The 16803-nt window shown below is 50.9% G+C and overlaps 1 protein-coding gene across 29 annotated transcripts in view; it reads left to right on the top strand.

Annotated features, from left to right (window-relative positions):
• The window catches only part of TNIP1 (TNFAIP3 interacting protein 1), a 53894-nt gene that overhangs the window by 11497 nt on the left and 25594 nt on the right, over window positions 1-16803 (top strand). For 5 of the 29 annotated variants that reach the window (XM_078363217.1, XM_078363202.1, XM_078363233.1 and 2 more), the window contains 5 exons: window positions 457-572; window positions 6843-6977; window positions 8687-8772; window positions 10490-10570; window positions 14196-14387. In XM_078363217.1, coding sequence (XP_078219343.1) covers window positions 6866-6977; window positions 8687-8772; window positions 10490-10570; window positions 14196-14387 — 471 coding nt within the window. In that variant the 5' untranslated portion in view covers window positions 457-572; window positions 6843-6865. Of the gene's footprint in view, window positions 1-456; window positions 573-5441; window positions 5614-6842; window positions 6978-8686; window positions 8773-10489; window positions 10571-11160; window positions 11206-14195; window positions 14388-16803 lie in introns of all 29 variants that reach the window. The other 24 variants (XM_054250863.2, XM_054250852.2, XM_078363166.1 and 21 more) reach the window with 11 other exon arrangements.

Below are 16803 nucleotides of genomic sequence, written 5' to 3'. Positions count from 1 at the left end.
GTATCTTATGCTATATCTTCACTAGCTATGGTGTGCCCAGACCCCCTGCTTAACCACAGTTAAATGGTGATTTGCAGGTCACTAGAAAACAAGTGGAGGCCAGAACCTAGCTTACTGAGCTGACTGAGGAGCCTCAAATACCCTGTTAAAGAGGGAACACAGGGGCGGGGCGGGGGAAGGGGAGCCTTGGCCCTTAGATATTCTGGGCACAGTTGTGGGGTTGCCTCAGCCTTTTATTAAGCACCTGATGTGTGCCAAATACTGATTTAGTTACTCTATAGTCTTATTATTTTGGAAATCTTATAAAACAAAGATGTGTTTCTTGTTAAATCAGAGAATCAGGAAGTACTGCATAAAGTAGAAAGTAAGAATTCCCTTCCAACTATACACATATTGTTTCATTTAATTTCTTTGCTCTTATGTCAGGTAAGTTCTATTATTACTCCTGTCTTACAGATGAGGCAGCTGAGGCTGAGGAAAGGTGAATGGCTGGTCCAGGGTCTCACAGCCCGCAAGGTGGACGGAGTGAGGCAGGTGCTAGTGAGGACGGAGTGAGGACGGAGCTAGTGCAGGTGAGGCACCCTCTCAGGCCTCGTGCTTGCAAAGTTGGCCTTGAGCACCTGCCCAGTGTGGACCTTTCTTCCTGCCTCCAGGGCTGTGATGTTTCCAGGGTGCTGGCTCCCTCTCTTTCCTCAACTTGCTGCTAGCTTGTGACACTTGGGTGTCCTTGATCCTGAGGCCAGCTTTAGCCATCACCCAGTTTCCATGTGGCCCATGCTCCTCCTCTTGCATGCGAGGGAATGAGCCCATGGTCCCAAACACAGCAGAGTAGACACTAGGACAGGCCTCGCTGACGTTCTGTTCTGTGCCGTCTTTCCTGGAGACCCCTTCCCTATACCCCCTCTGCCAGCCCACCTGCCAGTATCCCTGGTAGCCCTCGCCTCTGCTGGGGAGGTGGGTGTTGGCCTCCATGACCTTCCACCTCCCTGTACCAGAGATTTGCTTACACTTTTCCCACTGGGCCAGAGAGGGTATCATCTGCTCCAGGGTTGCAGGGATAGCTGGCCCCAGGATGCAGCCGGTGACCAGAGGCATTAAATTGGGTTGATTAAGTCCCCAAGCTGGCCTTCAGTTTCCTTATCCATCAGGCAGGTACCAGTCCTGTCTTCTTCCCAGGGCTGCTGTGATAATCAGATGAAAAAACAGTGCTTGGGACACCTGAAGCAATTTGCAAATGTTAGTGGCTATGCAAGCAAATCTCATTTAGGGGGATCTGGGACCACTCTCCTACCCAGCCACCAAAACATGGCTAATGGTGTTTATGGCTAATGGCAAGATAATCTGACAGACCAAAGCATTTCAATGCAAAAGCTGGAATGTAAATTTAATTCTGAATATAGTCTTTATCACCCCTCTCCTTCTGGAGTGAGGCTGAGACCTGGGCCCTGGGGACCACCAGTGCTTTCCTGCCAGTGGGTGGCTCCTTCAGTTTCAGCAGCATCACTTCCATCTTCACGCTCTGTTGTAGCTCCCTGACCTGCTGTCTGTCTGTGCCCCTTTCTGCCCCCAACTGGGCCTTTCTGGTTCCCTCAGGCAGCCCCAGGGCTCCTCCCGGGCAGGCTGTGGAGGCCCCCTAGCTGAGATCTTGTTTTGGAAGAAAGTCTGCACTGGCTGCCCCTTTACCCCCAGCTGTTTCTGGTTTTGGCAGCGGGGCCTGGAGACCCACTGCTGGTGGATCACCTGCTGAATTGTAGTTTCTGGAACCAGGCCAGGTAGATATGGAACTCTGTGAGAAGATGTGGGAGGGAAATGGAGGATGGACTGTGGGCAGCCTGGAGGGAGAGCAGAGATCTTCTGGTCCCAGCTCTGTCCTGACTCCTTTGTGATCTTGGCCTTCCCTGCTCAGGGTCCTGACTTGCTGCACCACCTGTGCCGTGAGTGAGGAGCGGATGAGCTCATGGCCAGGGACTCCTGGGCTCTGAACTCTAGATACTGCCACGTGGAGGGGAGTGGGCAGTACTTCCTTTTCGCCTTTCCATACACACTTGTGGTTTGTGGACAGCAGATGGGAGCACATGCCATCGTCATGTTCTAATGCAGCCTCTCATCCACTGAGTGTTTCTGGGCACATCTCTCTCTCCCACCTGATAATGTGGGATTCACCTCATTGCCCTTGGAGATTCCCCTCCAGCTTTGTCATCCTGAGAATGAGTCCTCTCTCAAGGAGAGGTTATAAAAACCTCACTGATCAGAAGGAGAGTTCCCATCGGCCCAGTGGTCATCCAGAGACTGCCACTGACCATCTGGGCATGAGGTCAGCGGGACCTGGAAATGCCCTGTTTCCCTCTTTGTCTTTCTTTCCTCCAGAAGTCCAGGCCTTCTGGGGGTGGCTCCTCTGATATCCAGAGAGGGTTTCCTCACAATAGGATATTTCTCCTGCGTTTCCTCTGCCCACTGCCTTTCTTTCTCCCCAGGCTGTGCCCCCTGAGGTTAAAGTAGGGGAGCATAGCTCTGTCTGCCCCCTTTTTGCTTCCCATGAACCCTTTTCCCTGTTGACTCCCTTGCACCAAGAGAAACTGAGTGTTGTGTGTTTTAGAGGATGGGGGGTGGGTCAGTTCCCACATCCTGCATCCTGCTTTGTCCCTTGGCTTTACATCTGGGCCTCTCTGAGGGAGCGTGGCTGGCCCAGTCCCGATTCTAGAAGTGTATGGGTGTCTAAGTGCATCTGTTGAGGGGGTCAGGGTTAGGCTCTCTGGGATGTCAGACATGGCCTTGCGGGAGGCAGGGTCAGGGTCAAGGGCTCCTTGGGTCCCTTCAGTCTGACTTCTCTGAATTCGAGAGTTTGCTGAGGCTGTACTCTGGGCCACTCTGAAGATACCCTGGCACACAGGATGGACTCGTTTCCTGTCCTCATGCAGACATTAATCTACAGGGCAAGGCAGACATTGAGTAAAAAATTGCCCATGCCTTCATGTGGTGTTTGCTGTGAGTGCCACTTAGGGCATGTGCGTAGTGGTGGACAGGAACCAGGACACTGCTGCCCTTGTCATGCAAGGTGGCTCCAGGTCCCTTCTAGCCCTCTGTTTCACTGTTTGTGAACTCTAAGCAGCTCTCAAGGAAGGCTCACCCTCCTGTGTTGCCAACAGGAATACCACGATGCACAAAGTACGCTCCTGCCTCAGGAAGTTTTCAGCCAGATGGGCAGTGCCCACACCAGTCAGACACATGCCATGCCAGGTGGCAAGGCTCTTGAGGACAGAGGCGAGCAGAGGGGAAGGACCCCCCACATCTGCCAACATTTTTGAGTACTATGCGCCAGTCACAGTGCTAAGTGCTGCCCCCACACTGTCTCTTGGTTTAATGGAAACATCTGCACTTTGTGCTCCACTGTAGAACATTGACCTTTCAGGATAAAAACAAGTCACCCCTAAGCCGGGTGGTGGCTTGTGATGGGTGCGTGGGTAGCTGTCCTTTGCCTGTCCGGCTCAGCAGGGCGTGGGTGCCTCCCGCATGGTGTGTTCGTCTTGTGTTCATCAGCCTGTGGGGGAGGGGGTCCTGCTCATCAGAACTTTGTTTTCCTTTCTGGCCCATCCCATCCTATGGACCCTCTTGGAAAGGTCCTTATTGGTTCTCATGCTTCGGGGCAGGGGAAACTGCCCAGAGGTGACCTGATAGCGTGCTGCTGCCCTGCAAACAGACTTGAACTCCCTGTCTGCCCCTCTGGCTGTGTGAGTACGGTGGGGGTTAGAGTCGCAGCAGGCAAAGCTGACTTTGCGTCTTGGCTCTCATTACTGGCCAGGTCATCATGGTTGAGTTACATAACCTCCCTGAGCCTCAGTTTCTCCCTTATAAAATGCAGCTGAGATTAGTATGCATGCTAGAGTTACTGTGCAGCTCCACCAAGATTGTCTATCTGAAGCGTTTGATGCAGTGTCTGGCAAGGAGTTGATTCAAGGATGGTGATGTTGCTGCTAATCTTTCCTCACTGTCATCTTTCATTGAGCACGGTGTGGATTTGGAACGGTCTTTGAGGATTTCTGATGAAAACGTTTTTGTCTTAGAGGTGGCAACCTTGGGAGCCAGCCCCCAAGCTCTTCTGAGGTCCCCAGTGGAGGCCTCGGGGAGAGTTGTTTGGAGGGCTGGAGGCTGGCTCCGTGTTTCAGCCTCAGGACCTCTGCCCTTACTGTTCTCTCTGCCAAGAATGTTCTTCCTTCTGATGTCCTCATGGCTGGTTCCCTCACTTCCTTTGGGTCTTTGCTAAAATAGCCCCTTCTCCATGGGGCCTTTTGTGCCAGCTCCATTTAAAATGAAATTCCCTGCCTCACCCTTCCCTGCTAAATTTTTGTCCATAGACTTTTTGATCACCTGAAATACTGTGTTCCCCACCACTCTCCTCTGCTTTCACCACTAGGCTGTAAGCTCTATGAAGGACTTTTGTCTGTTTTGTTTGCTGTAATTCCTCAGCATCCAGACTGGTGCCTAGCACAGAGTAGATGCTCAATAAGTAATTGTTGAATGGATGAGTGAATGGACAGAGAGCTTCTCTGCTAGGTCACAGAGCTAGGATTCTAAAATCACTTTTACAAGTGGTTTCAAATGAAATAAAGCAGATGAAATTGAACAGATTAATTACAAAAAAAAAACTTGCCGCTCAAATAGACAGTGGTTTGATGAAAAATTTGCCTGTTCCTTAGAACTGCAAGGGACAGACCACGCATGATGTGAGACTCACAGAGGAAGGTGACAGTGTGTTAAATATTAGTCAGCGTGTTTTTTCTTTTCTTTCTTTTTTTTTTAAAGAAGATGACATGCATATAAATGGGACTTGGGACTGGGTTGACTTGCTTATCCCTTAGGGTACAAGCATTACACTTTAAAGATTACTGAATTGTACAAGCATTACACTTTAAAGATTACTGAATTAACTTAAGACTTTCGTTTCTCTTCCTCAGAGAGGGGAAGGGACTGCCCATAATCCCACAGTAAATTAATGGCCAGGCCATGAATTGGGCAAGCCTTTATTGTGCAAAATTCATAGCTAATACTGTGCTAGGCTCTGAGGATGCAATGATGGGCAAAACAGATGACATTTGTGTTCTTCTGGACCTCACAGACAGGACATGAACTCAGATTTTTTTTATTCCACGTCCAGGTTCTTTCTTGTATCCCACATTGCACCCTACTATTTATTTGGACTCCCATTCCAAACAAGCCAGCAGTGCACTGAGGCTGCTAAAAGAAACTAATCACATTCTAAGATTGTATTAATAGAGGCAAAGTGTCCACATCAAAGGAGGTGACTGTCCTGCTTTGCTATAGTATGGTCAGACCAGCCTAAAGTCGGGGACTGCCTTCTGGACCATTGACAGACTAGAGCTTTCCCACAAAGGATGCCCCCATGGCCTGGCCAGCCTGCTGATATGCTGCTGTTGTCCTTACAGCCAGGCGGGCACCTCAGCAGGGGCTGAGCTACCCTCATGGAAGGGAGAGGACCATACCGGATCTACGACCCTGGGGGCAGCGTGCCCTCAGGAGAGGCATCCGCAGCTTTTGAGCGCCTAGTGAAGGAGAATTCCCGGCTGAAGGAAAAAATGCAAGGGATAAAGCTGTTAGGTAAAGCAGACCCCATCTCCTCCCTGCGAGCCCTCCTCTCTGCAGCCTGTGATGACAGCCCCTCCATGAGCAGTAGAGAATGCAGCTGGCATATGCCTCTGCCCAAATCATCCCCTGTCCCTCTTGGCCCAGTGCTGGTGGCTCCTACCTCACAGATGTGTCTCTGTGCACCATGTAGCATGGTGACAATATTCCAGCTCTGATTCCCCAGCACCCCGAAACAAAGATGACAGGACTCAGGTACCTCGAGGGTCCAAGAGGGAGGTGTGGGCTGACAGAGAGGGGGCTGGAAGGCCCAGTTGGTGGACATGGAATTAGAATGGCCTCCTCTTCCTGGGGCAGGAGAGATGAGGAGAGCCAGCATCACCAGGGCAACTGGGGCACGCATCCCCAGTGTTGGAACAGGGGGCAGAGCTTGGCTTGAAGCAAGGAGGCGGTTTCGCCCAGTTCTCTTCTCCTGGCTCTTGCTCAAGCCGTCCCTACTTTAGAACACCCCACCTCCCTCTACATGACCAACTGTCCCTGTGCATCAGCACCCAGTTATTGTGCCCCCTCCTCCTCCAGGCAAGGCTTTCACTGATTTCCCCATCCAGAGGGGGCTCTCTTTCTTCCAAACTCCTGAGACTCTTCTTTTGCCTTGCTGCTCCCTTCTCTAGTCTCAGGTTTTAGAGGGGATCGTAGCTCTCTGATTTTTAAAATGCTTTCTCCTTGCTTGGCAGACCCTTGCTTGGGATGGTAGACTGGGGAGGGAGGAGTGAAGTTTCTCCATTTCTGCTTGTGGGAGAAGGAAAATGGAGTCCTGGAGGGCTGGTTGGAATTACCCAGGGTCTCCACCCCTCAGGCAGCCCTTTGCCCAGGTCAGGCTGTGGGTAGCCTGGGGTGCTATGGTAGTAGGGCAGAGAGCCCCTCGCTTTCTGTGGATTCCCCTGACTGGGTGTGAAGGGAGTGGGGCAGAAAGAGAATGCAGGGGGCTACGAGTTTCTCCTTCTGCTCCTGTGTCCCCCGATTGCTTGGCCCTCTTCCTTACTCTAGCCTGTTTCTTGCGGCGGGCCAGCATGGAGTTTGTCCCCCTAGGCCCACAGAGCAATGGTGGAAGTGAAGTCCAGGGCCTGGAGCCTCGGAAGCCCTGGGTTCCTAAACCCAGCAGTGGGTTTAGGGGCCTGGGGTGGGGAAAAGCAGCACTTGGAGCTGAGTAAATGCTTTTGCTCCTTCTTCCCCAATACCTCTAGGGGAGCTTTTGGAAGAGTCCCAGATGGAAGCGGCCAGGCTTCGGCAGAAGGCAGAGGAGCTAGTAAAGGACAAGGAGCCGCTCCCACCACCTTCTCCCTCTTTGGGCTCTTTCGACCCCCTGGCTGAACTCACAGGTATAAGAGGAGTCTGGGTACCTCTGACTCTCCCTGTACCCTAGACTGCCCAGATCCTTCACGGTGAACTCCCTTCTTAGGCCAAAACCCACATCCCCTGGTTTATCCTTAGGCCACAGGCTACCTTTCCATTCGTGTTTTGGCTGCAGTATCCCCCAGAAGGTCAGATTTGGAAGGGACTTCAAAACAATCTTGTTAAAAATAGCCAATGACTCAGCACTCCCGAGGCCCCGGCAGACATGAGTAATAGATCACAACAGTTGACTGCATTGCAACCCTGTGGTCTTGGGGTCTTTATCAGCATGTTTAGTGAACAGATATTTAATAAGCAGCTACTGTGTGCCAGGCACAGCACTCCAAGCCTCTACTCCCTGTCACTTGGAGCTGGCATATGAGTTGAAAGCTCCCTGGTGGTGCCCCGTGCTTCCATTTTCCAATTAGGAAAGCCGAGGCCCAGGGAAGAAGCTGGGCTTGCCTGTTAGCCTGCTGCAGCATATTTCAGGTGTAAGGTTACATGTGTTGCCCGTTAAAGGGAAGGGTGACTGTGACCTGGGGTTGAAGTCCCATGAGGCATTACCAGTGCATAGAATGTGTGCATTACTCTGGCATGTCTCCCAAGTCCAGGGCAAAGTCTGGGACCAGGATGGAAATGACCCCACCCCAACTGGACTCAGATGTGTCCTGCTGCAGCTCTGCTGTATGGTATCTGGCCCAGGCCAATATGACAGCCTTCTGTTGGGCGGGTGGTTGCATGTGCTGAATGGACAATTGGAGGAAAGTGATGGTCTCAGAGTCCACTGCGCTGCAGTCAGTGGGTGTTTCCAGCCTCTGCTTGTCCATTCAGCAGTGTTCCTGAGTTCCTGATTGGGGTCAAGTTCCACTCTCCAAAGTGAGAAATGAAGCTGCCTTCAAGGAACTCCCTGCAGCAAGAACCATAGGAAGTAAGGGAGGGAGAGCCAGGTGTCAGTCCTGAGTTTGCAGTTGCTGGCTGTGGGACTGTGGGCAAGTTGATGACCTTCCCAGGCCTCAGTTTCCTTACCTTTAAAATGGGGATATAGGGCTTTTTTTTTTTGAGACAGAGGTTCGCTCTTGCTACCCAGGCTGGAGTGTAATGGCGCGATCTCAGCTCACCGCAACCTCTGCCTCCTGGGTTCAGGCAATTCTCCTGCCTCAGCCTCCCGAGTAGCTGGGATTGCAGGCACATGCCACCATGCCCAGCTAAGTTTTTGTATTTTTAGTAGAGACGGGGTTTCACCATGTTGACCAGGATGGTCTCGATCTCTTGACCTCGTGATCCACCCGCCTCAGCCTCCCAAAGTGCCGGGATTACAGGAGTGAGCCACCGCACCCGGCCGGATATAGGGCTTTTATGAGAATGGCTGGGATAATAGATACATAAAGACTTTGTTAATTATAAATAATTGTCCCTATCACTGAAGCATGTCCAGGGCAGCAAGGAACAGCAGCCAACTTGGGATTTTCCCAGTAAGCCTAGGGAGCATGGTCTCTCCGCTCAGGCTCTGCCCCATCACTCCAGGGCATGCCATTTTCTCAGACTACCAGGCCCTGATGAGACCACCTCCCATTTTCCCAGACTCAAGTGGGGAACCCTGTCTGAAAACTCCTTTGGCAAGGACTGTTTTTGAGAGGGTGGTACCTGGGCTTCTCCCCTTCCCAGTCAGTTAATCTGTGCTCTCTTGATTCCCTAGGAAAGGACTCAAATGTCACAGCACCTCCCACTGCCCCTGCATGCCCCAGTGACAAGCCATCGCCAGTCCAGAAGCCTCCATCCAGTGTAAGTTTTACTTGGAGATGTGGGTAGAGGTTGCCTAGACCTCAAGGTCCTGCTGACAGATACAAGAACATGAAGAAAGAGGGTTGAGGTCAAGAAACTGTGTTCTGACTTGCTGGGTGATACTGGGCAAGTCCATCTCAAGCTCTCTGGGGCCTCAGCCTCCCCATTTTGAAATGAAGGTCATAGTTAAAACTTACCAGGAAGACCCTGGTATGTACAAGGAATTCTTCTCACTAAGTTGCATACTGTTAAGTATCAATGATTGTGCACAGTGCTAGGAAAACAGACAGATGGGACATGGAGCTCACAATCTTAAAGAGGGCTAAGAAACCATCTTTTACAGGCTGGGCACAGTGGCTCATGCCTATAATCTCAGCAGTTTGGGAGGCTGAAGCTGGAGGATTGCTTGAACCCAGAAGTTTGAGACCAGCCTGGGCAGGATAGTGAGATTCTGCCTCTCTTGGAAAAAAAAAAAGTAGTTGGTTATGGTGGTCTGTGCCTGTGATCCCAGCTACTTGAAAGGCTGACTGAGGCAGAAGGATCACTTGAGCCCAGGAGGTCAAGGCTGCAGTGAGCCATCTTTATGCCACCACACTCCAGCCTGGGTGACAGAGTGAGACCCTCTCATTAAAAACAAAAAAGAAGAAGAAGAAAACCATCTACAGATTTGGCTGGAAAAGTTTTGCTTGGTTTCCTACAAGGGATTGTATAGTTCAGCATCTTTATCCTACAGATCAGGTGCAGAATAAGGACCTGTTTTGAGGTTACATGGGTAACGGGGAAAATGTAGATGGAGGAGGTGGAATTTCTAGGGCAGGGACAAGAGCCAGAGGTGAGTTCTTGGTGGCCATGAGGCTTAGCTGGAAGCTGAGCACAGACTCCTCCTGCCCCTTTCTGGGATGTGGGGAGGCTGAAATTGTCTTTGCAGACCATGTTTAACAGGACATGGAAATCCCAGATCCCAGAGCTAACGGCCGGTTCGGTTGAGCCATTGACCTCTCGGCTGGTTGAGTGACCAGTAATTCTACTTGGAATGATGGAAAGATGTGAAAAAATCTGGGATTCCTTGGCCCCTCTGGATTTGGTTGAATCCTGAAAAAGGTCTCCCAATTTGTTGAACCATCTCTGGGACTTTTCTCAGATCAGTTCACTCCTCTGGGATCTCTAGGACTAGCTTGGGAAGGTGAGCCCAGAACTGTGCTTGGTGGTGGCTGTAATACCTGCCATCTGAGACATCTGGGCCTAAGAGACAGCTCTGGGGCCATAGCAGGAATGTTGGATCTGCAATCTTGGGCTCAGTCCCTGCTTTTGCATTAACCACCTATGTACTGTAGCTTCCTCATCTTTCCAAAGAGGATATAACCTTCTGACCCACTCCATGGGTCAGAGAAATAATGGAGCTCATGAAAGCATTTAAAAAGTGCAAGGCCTTAAAAAAAAAATGCAGGCCTAAAGTGCTGCTGGTTCAAGGTCAACTAGTCCCACTTCTCTTCTACAGAAGAGGATTGGCTGTTGAGGGGATATGACCTCATATTACACAGAGGGTTATGATGGGCTTGTCGGGAACCCTGCTTTATGATCTCATGTGAGATGACATGTAACATCCCCTGTGAACTCAAAGCGGGAAGAGATTTTGTCCCCGCTGCTGCTCGCAGCCGCACAGAGGAGGGCCAAGCTGTTTTTCTCTCTGGCAGCATCTAACTCCCTTTCTGCACAGGGTACCTCCTCTGAATTTGAAGTGGTCTCTGCTGAGGAGCAGAATTCTCCACCAGAGAGCAGCAGCCATGCCAATGTAATGGTGAGTGGATGGGCAGGTCCCCAGGCTTGACCTGCTAGCCCCCTTTCCGTCTTTTCACTTGCCACCATGTGAAAGGCACAGGACCTGTTCAGATCTCTTGGGTACCCTGGAGTCACTTGGGGACACACAAGGGGCAGGAGCAGGGGATAATTCTCGCTCACATTTGCAAATTCCTGGGCTAGTGACTTTACCGACTTGGGGCGTACAGGCACCCGACCGTTGTGAAAGCCTGGGCTCTTCGCCAGCCCTGTTGCCCTCTGCCAGGCACCAGGCACCTCTGTGCACTATGACTCAGCGCTTTGGGTCTGTGGGCTCCCAACCCTGGGGAGAAAGAAGGGTCAGGAAGGCCCAGGGCCCTGGAAGACAGGTTATTTATTCTTTGTGCAAGCTCCTGTCCCTCCTTGGCTCCCTCTAGGGAGCACATAGGTAGGAGGTTAAACTTTCCACTTATACGCACGAGCGCACACACACGCACACACACAAACGCGTACAGCTCTGAGGCGCCTGCCCAGCATCCTCATTCCACACCTTATAACACTGGCTGCCTTTACTCTAACTATATCTCCTTCTGTTCTTTCTTAAAATGGCAGACTTATTGGAGAACCATTGTGAAAAGTCTGGAGGATTCTTCAAAGGTCTTAATTTCTTACCTTCTCCCTTCCTTCCCACTTTAAAGTTTTTTTATTTAATTGTTGTTATGCAAGCAGTAAGTGCTCTCACCTTTCACTGATATGTTGATCCCGGCTGCCTCCTTTCACAAAAGTTTGGCAAACAAAGGTTTCACAAAGGTTTGGCTGACAAATGTGCTTGTGTTCACTGGTTGCCCCGTGTACCTGTCAGTTCCCAGTGCAAGGCCCCCTCAGGTGGCTGTCCAGTTAACTAGCATGCTTTCCGTGTTGAGAGGCTCACCACTGCCTCAGGCAGCTCTGGAAAGGTTCTTTATGCTCTGTCTCCTGGAACCTTCCATTCCTTTGTCCTGTTCTGTCCCTGAGGGCTCTGAGATACTGGCCATGGAGGCAAGATCCCCTGCTCAGAAAATGTTTTACTCTATGACTTTGGACTGGTAACTTTAGATCATTTGAGTTCCTTATTAGCCCTACAGGGTGCCTGTCTCTGCTGAGCCAATGAGTCAAGACAACACAGCCCCCCTGTGCTCTGAAGCTTGTAGTCTGGCGAAGTTGCAGGCATGGGAAGCACTGCATGAGCCTTAAATAGAGCAGCATCTGCCACCTCAGCTCCTTTGTGGAAAGAGGCAGCGAGGGAATGGATGCAGAGTTGAAACAGCAGCATTTCCTGTTGTTAGAACATGGCACTAATGGCTGGGCGTGGTGGCACATGCCTGTAATCCCAGCACTGGGAGGCTGAGGCGGGTGGATCATCTGAGGTCAGGAGTTTGAGACCAGCCTGACCAACATGGGGAAACCCTGTCTCTACTAAAAATACAAAGTTAGTTGGGTGTGGTGGCATGCGTATAATCCCAGCTACTCAGGAAGCTGAAGCAGGAGAATCACTTGAACCCAGGAGGCGGAGGTTGTAGTGAGCCAAGACCACTGCACTCCATCCTGGGTGACAAAGGAAAGACTCCATCTAAAAAAATTTAAAATATCACGCCTGTAATCCCAGCACTTTGGGAGGCCGAGGCAGGCGGATCACAAGGTCAAGAGATTGAGACCATCCTGGCCAACATGGTGAAACCCTGTCTCTACTAAAAATACAAAAAATTAGCTGGGCACGGTGTCGTGCATCTGTAGTTCCAGCTACTCGGGAGGCTAAGGCAGGAGAATTGCTTGATCCCAGGAGGCGGTGGTTGTAGTGAGCTGAGATCGTGCCACTGCACTTCAGCCTTGCACCTGGCAACAGAGTAAGACTCTGTCTCAAATAAATAAATAAATGAATAAATAATAATAATAATAATACGGCACTAACACCATTACACAGGTGTTCAGGGTCTGCCAAGTTGTGGTTATAGTCATTGTTACTCCTCCAGAGTTCAGAGAAGTGGGAGGTCAGTGCGGCAGAGCACTGGTTAGTGAGTCTGTAAGCCTCAGCTCTCGTTATACCTCTGCCACTGACTTACTGGGTGACTTTGGGCAAGTTCTTCTTCCCCACAGCTTTGTTTCCCAGCCTGATCTCTGAGGCTCCATGTAGCTCTGATGTCCTGTGATTCCTGAACTGTTTCTGGGAGGCTGCTGGAGGAGCTGAGGCAAGGGCAGGGTGGGAAGGATAAGCAGGGCTTGCCGAGGCAGAGAGGACACATGGGGTTGAAGCCTGGAGAGGCACCGGACCTGGTGTGTGTGGGTTCAGGCAGGGTGAAGTGGGGAGCCCAACTGGACACTGGTGCAGATGGGACCTGCGGCTGTAGGGCCTTAGATGCCCAGCAGGGGAGCTGAGCCCAGTGCTCTCTGCAGTAGGGTAACACTGTAGGTCCTTGGGTGTGGAGTTGGTGTAATAAAGTCAGTCTTTGGTAGGAGTATTTCAGATAGACTAGAGAGAAAGAGTCAACTATCTTGCCCACGATGTGCTTTATGTCTTAGATATTGTACTAGTTTGGGATTTTCTGAAATATCTAGAGCTGTGGTTATTGACCTGTTTTGAGTCTTGGGTCTTCAGAAGCTGATGAATGCTTGGACCATTCCCCAGAAGACACACATGTGGCCTGGGCACGGTGGCTTACGCCTGTAATCTCACCCCTTTGGGAGGCCGAGGTGGGTGGATCGCCTGAGGTCAGGAGTTTGAGGCTAGCCTGGCCAACATGGTGAAACCCCGTCTCCACTAAAAATACAAAAATTAGCCAGGTGTGGTGGTGCACACCTATAATCCCAGCTACTCAGGGCTGAGGCAGGAGAATTGCTTGAACTCGGGGGGCGGAGATTGCAGGACATATATGCAGGTGTCCCTGAGTATCCATGGGAGGGTGGTTCTGGAACTCTCTGAGGATACCAAAATCCAGGGATGCTCAAGTCCCGTTTGTGAAATGGCATAGTATTTGCCTATAAAGTGTGTACATCCCCCTGTATACTTTAAATCCTCTCTAGGTTACTTACAATACCTAATACAATGTAAATGCTATGTAAATTTTGTTATACTCTATTGTTTAGGGAATAATGACAAGAAAAAAGTCTGTACATGTTCAGTGCAATTTGTCTTTTTAGAATATTTTTGATCTGCAGTTGGTTGAATCCATGAATGTGGAACCCACGGATATGGAGGGCCGACAGTACAGTGATGCCCCTTCTCTGGGCTTGCTGCTCTCTCAGGGGTCAATTCATCCTCCTGAGAACCCTGTGAGGTTGAAGGAAGGGAAGGGCTGTGCGAACATTTGGTAAATGAGGATGCTGAGACCCAGCAGACAAGTGACTTACTGTCAGGCACTCTGCAAGGCCCAGTGTGTGGGAGAATGGTGGCCGCACTGCCATGGAGCGGCCAGTGGCCTGTGAGTCCTGGGCCCTGCCCTGTGAGTCAGCCCCAGACAGGGAACCTGCATAACTGGAGAATTTCCCTGGGCTGAGCTGGGGTCACAGGGGGAAACTGAGTCATGAGAAATGAGGAAGCAGAGGGAGAATGGACTGGCAGCGCCTACTCAGGCCTTGGTGAAGAGTGGGCCGGGTGCCCTTTCCCTCTCCAGGCTCTGGGCCCCCTGCCCCACGAGGACGGCAACCTGATGCTGCACCTGCAGCGCCTGGAGACCACGCTGAGCGTGTGCGCAGAGGAGCCGGACCACAGCCAGCTCTTCACCCACCTGGGCCGCATGGCCCTGGAGTTCAACCGGCTGGCGTCCAAGGTGCACAAGAATGAGCAGCGCACCTCCATCCTGCAGGTGAGGCATGTCGGGAGGGCTGCCAAAGACAGGCGGGTGTGCTTTTCCCCCCGAGCTCTTCCCACCTTCCCGCTCCTGGGAATCCACGGGTACCATGGGAACTTCTGAGGGCTGTGTCATGTGCAGACTTTGGGCTTTTTGTTTCAGGGTGATGAACAGGATAAGGAAGTTGTGGGGCGGGATGAGGAAGAGGAAGGAAATGGGGAAATACAGGATGGGCAATGCGACTGTCATGGTTGGGGATACCCCTAGCAATCCTGCCTTTATTTCTCATGTGCAGGGTGGGGGGAGGGGAAGGGACGGAACAAAGGTCAGCTCCTTCTGTTATGCCCCTTTCCCCCTAGGCTAGGCACCCTCATTATTGCCACTTCAGAGGTGGGGAAGCTACCCTTTTTTGCCCAAGTTACCTAGCTGGTAAACAGTGAGATTGGGACTGGAACCTCGATCTGTTGTATTACAAGCCCATACTCTTGACCACCATCCCAACCTGCCTCCCCTATCAAATTCCTTTCAAAAGCCTCCTCATGCTGTGGGGAATGATTAGATTTCCTTGCTAGGCCAGGCCAGACCTTGGAGTTTTATGGTCGTTGGTTCTAATAGTGACTCGTTATTGTTGCGTGACCTTGGACAAGTCACTTTTATCCTCTGTATTCCCCACTGTTCCTATCAGTAACATGAGCTAGGAGTGCTTCATTGCTGCATTCAATGAGGCCTTGTACATGAAGCACCCAGTGCAGTCCAGAACATAGTCCGTGCTGGAGGAGAGGTCCCCATTAGGTGTTCATGACGGGCATCCACACTGGGCAGGGTATCTTAGCCTTGTGGGCTTTGGAAGCAGGGAAGGATTCAGTTAAAATTGCCATTCTAAAGATGGCAAAACGGAGGCTTCTGAGGGACTGCTTGCGATCTGAGCGCCTGCCACCTTAGTGACAGAGCCATGATGAAGTCTCCTTACTCCCTGCAGACCCTCCTCCTGGGCCAGTCTTTGGTCCATGGTCTCATTCCTGTCAGCAGACACTCATGTGCCCCACTGGTGGCAGAAGGGGGAGTCCCCCTTGCGTGACCTTAGGTTGCCAAGAGCAGGAAGGGCATCCAGGTTGGAGAAGCAGTGTGAGGAGAGGTGTGGGGGCAGAAGAGCAGGCAGGTCACCCATCTGACCTGGAGGGGAGGGATGTGTCAGGAGGTGAGGCTAAATGAGAGGCAGAGACCTGGAGGGCCAGGCTGAGAGAGGGGAACCCCTTTCAGATTTCAGTGAGGCTTCAGGGTATCCAGGCTGAATGGTGGCAAGGTGAGCCTGGCACAGGACCTGGGCCGTGGGCAGGGTGGGAAGGTGCCTGGGGTGAGAGCACCTTGTGCATCCACTTTTCAGCTTTGAAATGGGGATAGATCCCATATCCCCTAAAAGGGTTCCTGCCAATCTCTGTTACTTTTTATTTCAGGCCTCTCCCTATTTATTTCCTTCTTAGCTCTTACCATAGTTTTCAAACATTTTATTTATTTAATAAACTAAAATTATTCCCTTTTTTTCTTATACTCTCTGCTAGAATGTAAGCTTGAGGGGGGAGGCACCATGTTTGTTGTATTCACTGTTGTGTCCCAGTTCCTGGCACTTCATACACATTTGGTGAATGAATAAATGAACAAAAGAATACATGAACAAATGAACTCATAGGTTAGCTCTTGTGGCGCCTTGGATGGAAGATGATGACTTTTATGACCTCTGATGATTCTATCCATTGGCCAGTTTGCACCCAGGGCATTGGCCCGGAGACTCCAAGGAAACAGCTCTCTAGACTGGAAGGGTAGAATAATAAGTGAGGCCTTGTCCTGGCCTTCCCTTAGGGACCAGGAGCAGGCCATTCTGTTCCCTGGAGGCCTCGCCCAGAGATGTGGCATCTTGGGTATTTATACTGCATGGGTGGAGGTATATTAACCCAGATCCTCCTCATTCATTTGTTGATTTGTTTTTTAGTTCACTAAACAAACATGTTCAAGATCAGGTATAGCATAAGGCTGTCTGCTAGCTATTAAATGGACTCAACACAATAATTTTCTGATTTCTGTTTTTTGGGGGGTGGTGGGGACAAAATCTTGCCCCATCGCCCAGGCTAGAGTGTAGTGGTGTGACCACAGCTCACTATATCCTTGACCTCCTGGGCTCAAGCAATCCTCCCACCTCAGTTCCCTGAATAGCTGAGACTTCACACATGTGCCATTATGCCTTGCCAATTTTTTGGTATTTTTAGTAGAGACAGGGTTTTGCCATGTTGCCCAGGCTAGTATTGAACCCCCGGGGGCTCAAGTGATCCTCCTGCCTCAGCCTCCCAAAGTCCTGGGATTACTGGTGTGAACCACCACGCCCAGCCAGTTTTCTGTTTTCTTCCTTTGTTTGTTTGTTTTTGAGATGGAGTCTCGC

This window comes from Callithrix jacchus, chromosome 2 (assembly GCF_049354715.1).
Source record: "Callithrix jacchus isolate 240 chromosome 2, calJac240_pri, whole genome shotgun sequence".
Classification (NCBI taxonomy): domain Eukaryota; kingdom Metazoa; phylum Chordata; class Mammalia; order Primates; family Cebidae; genus Callithrix; species Callithrix jacchus.
Note: the sequence above shows the minus strand (reverse complement) of the source record. Positions and strands in the feature narration are given on the sequence as shown.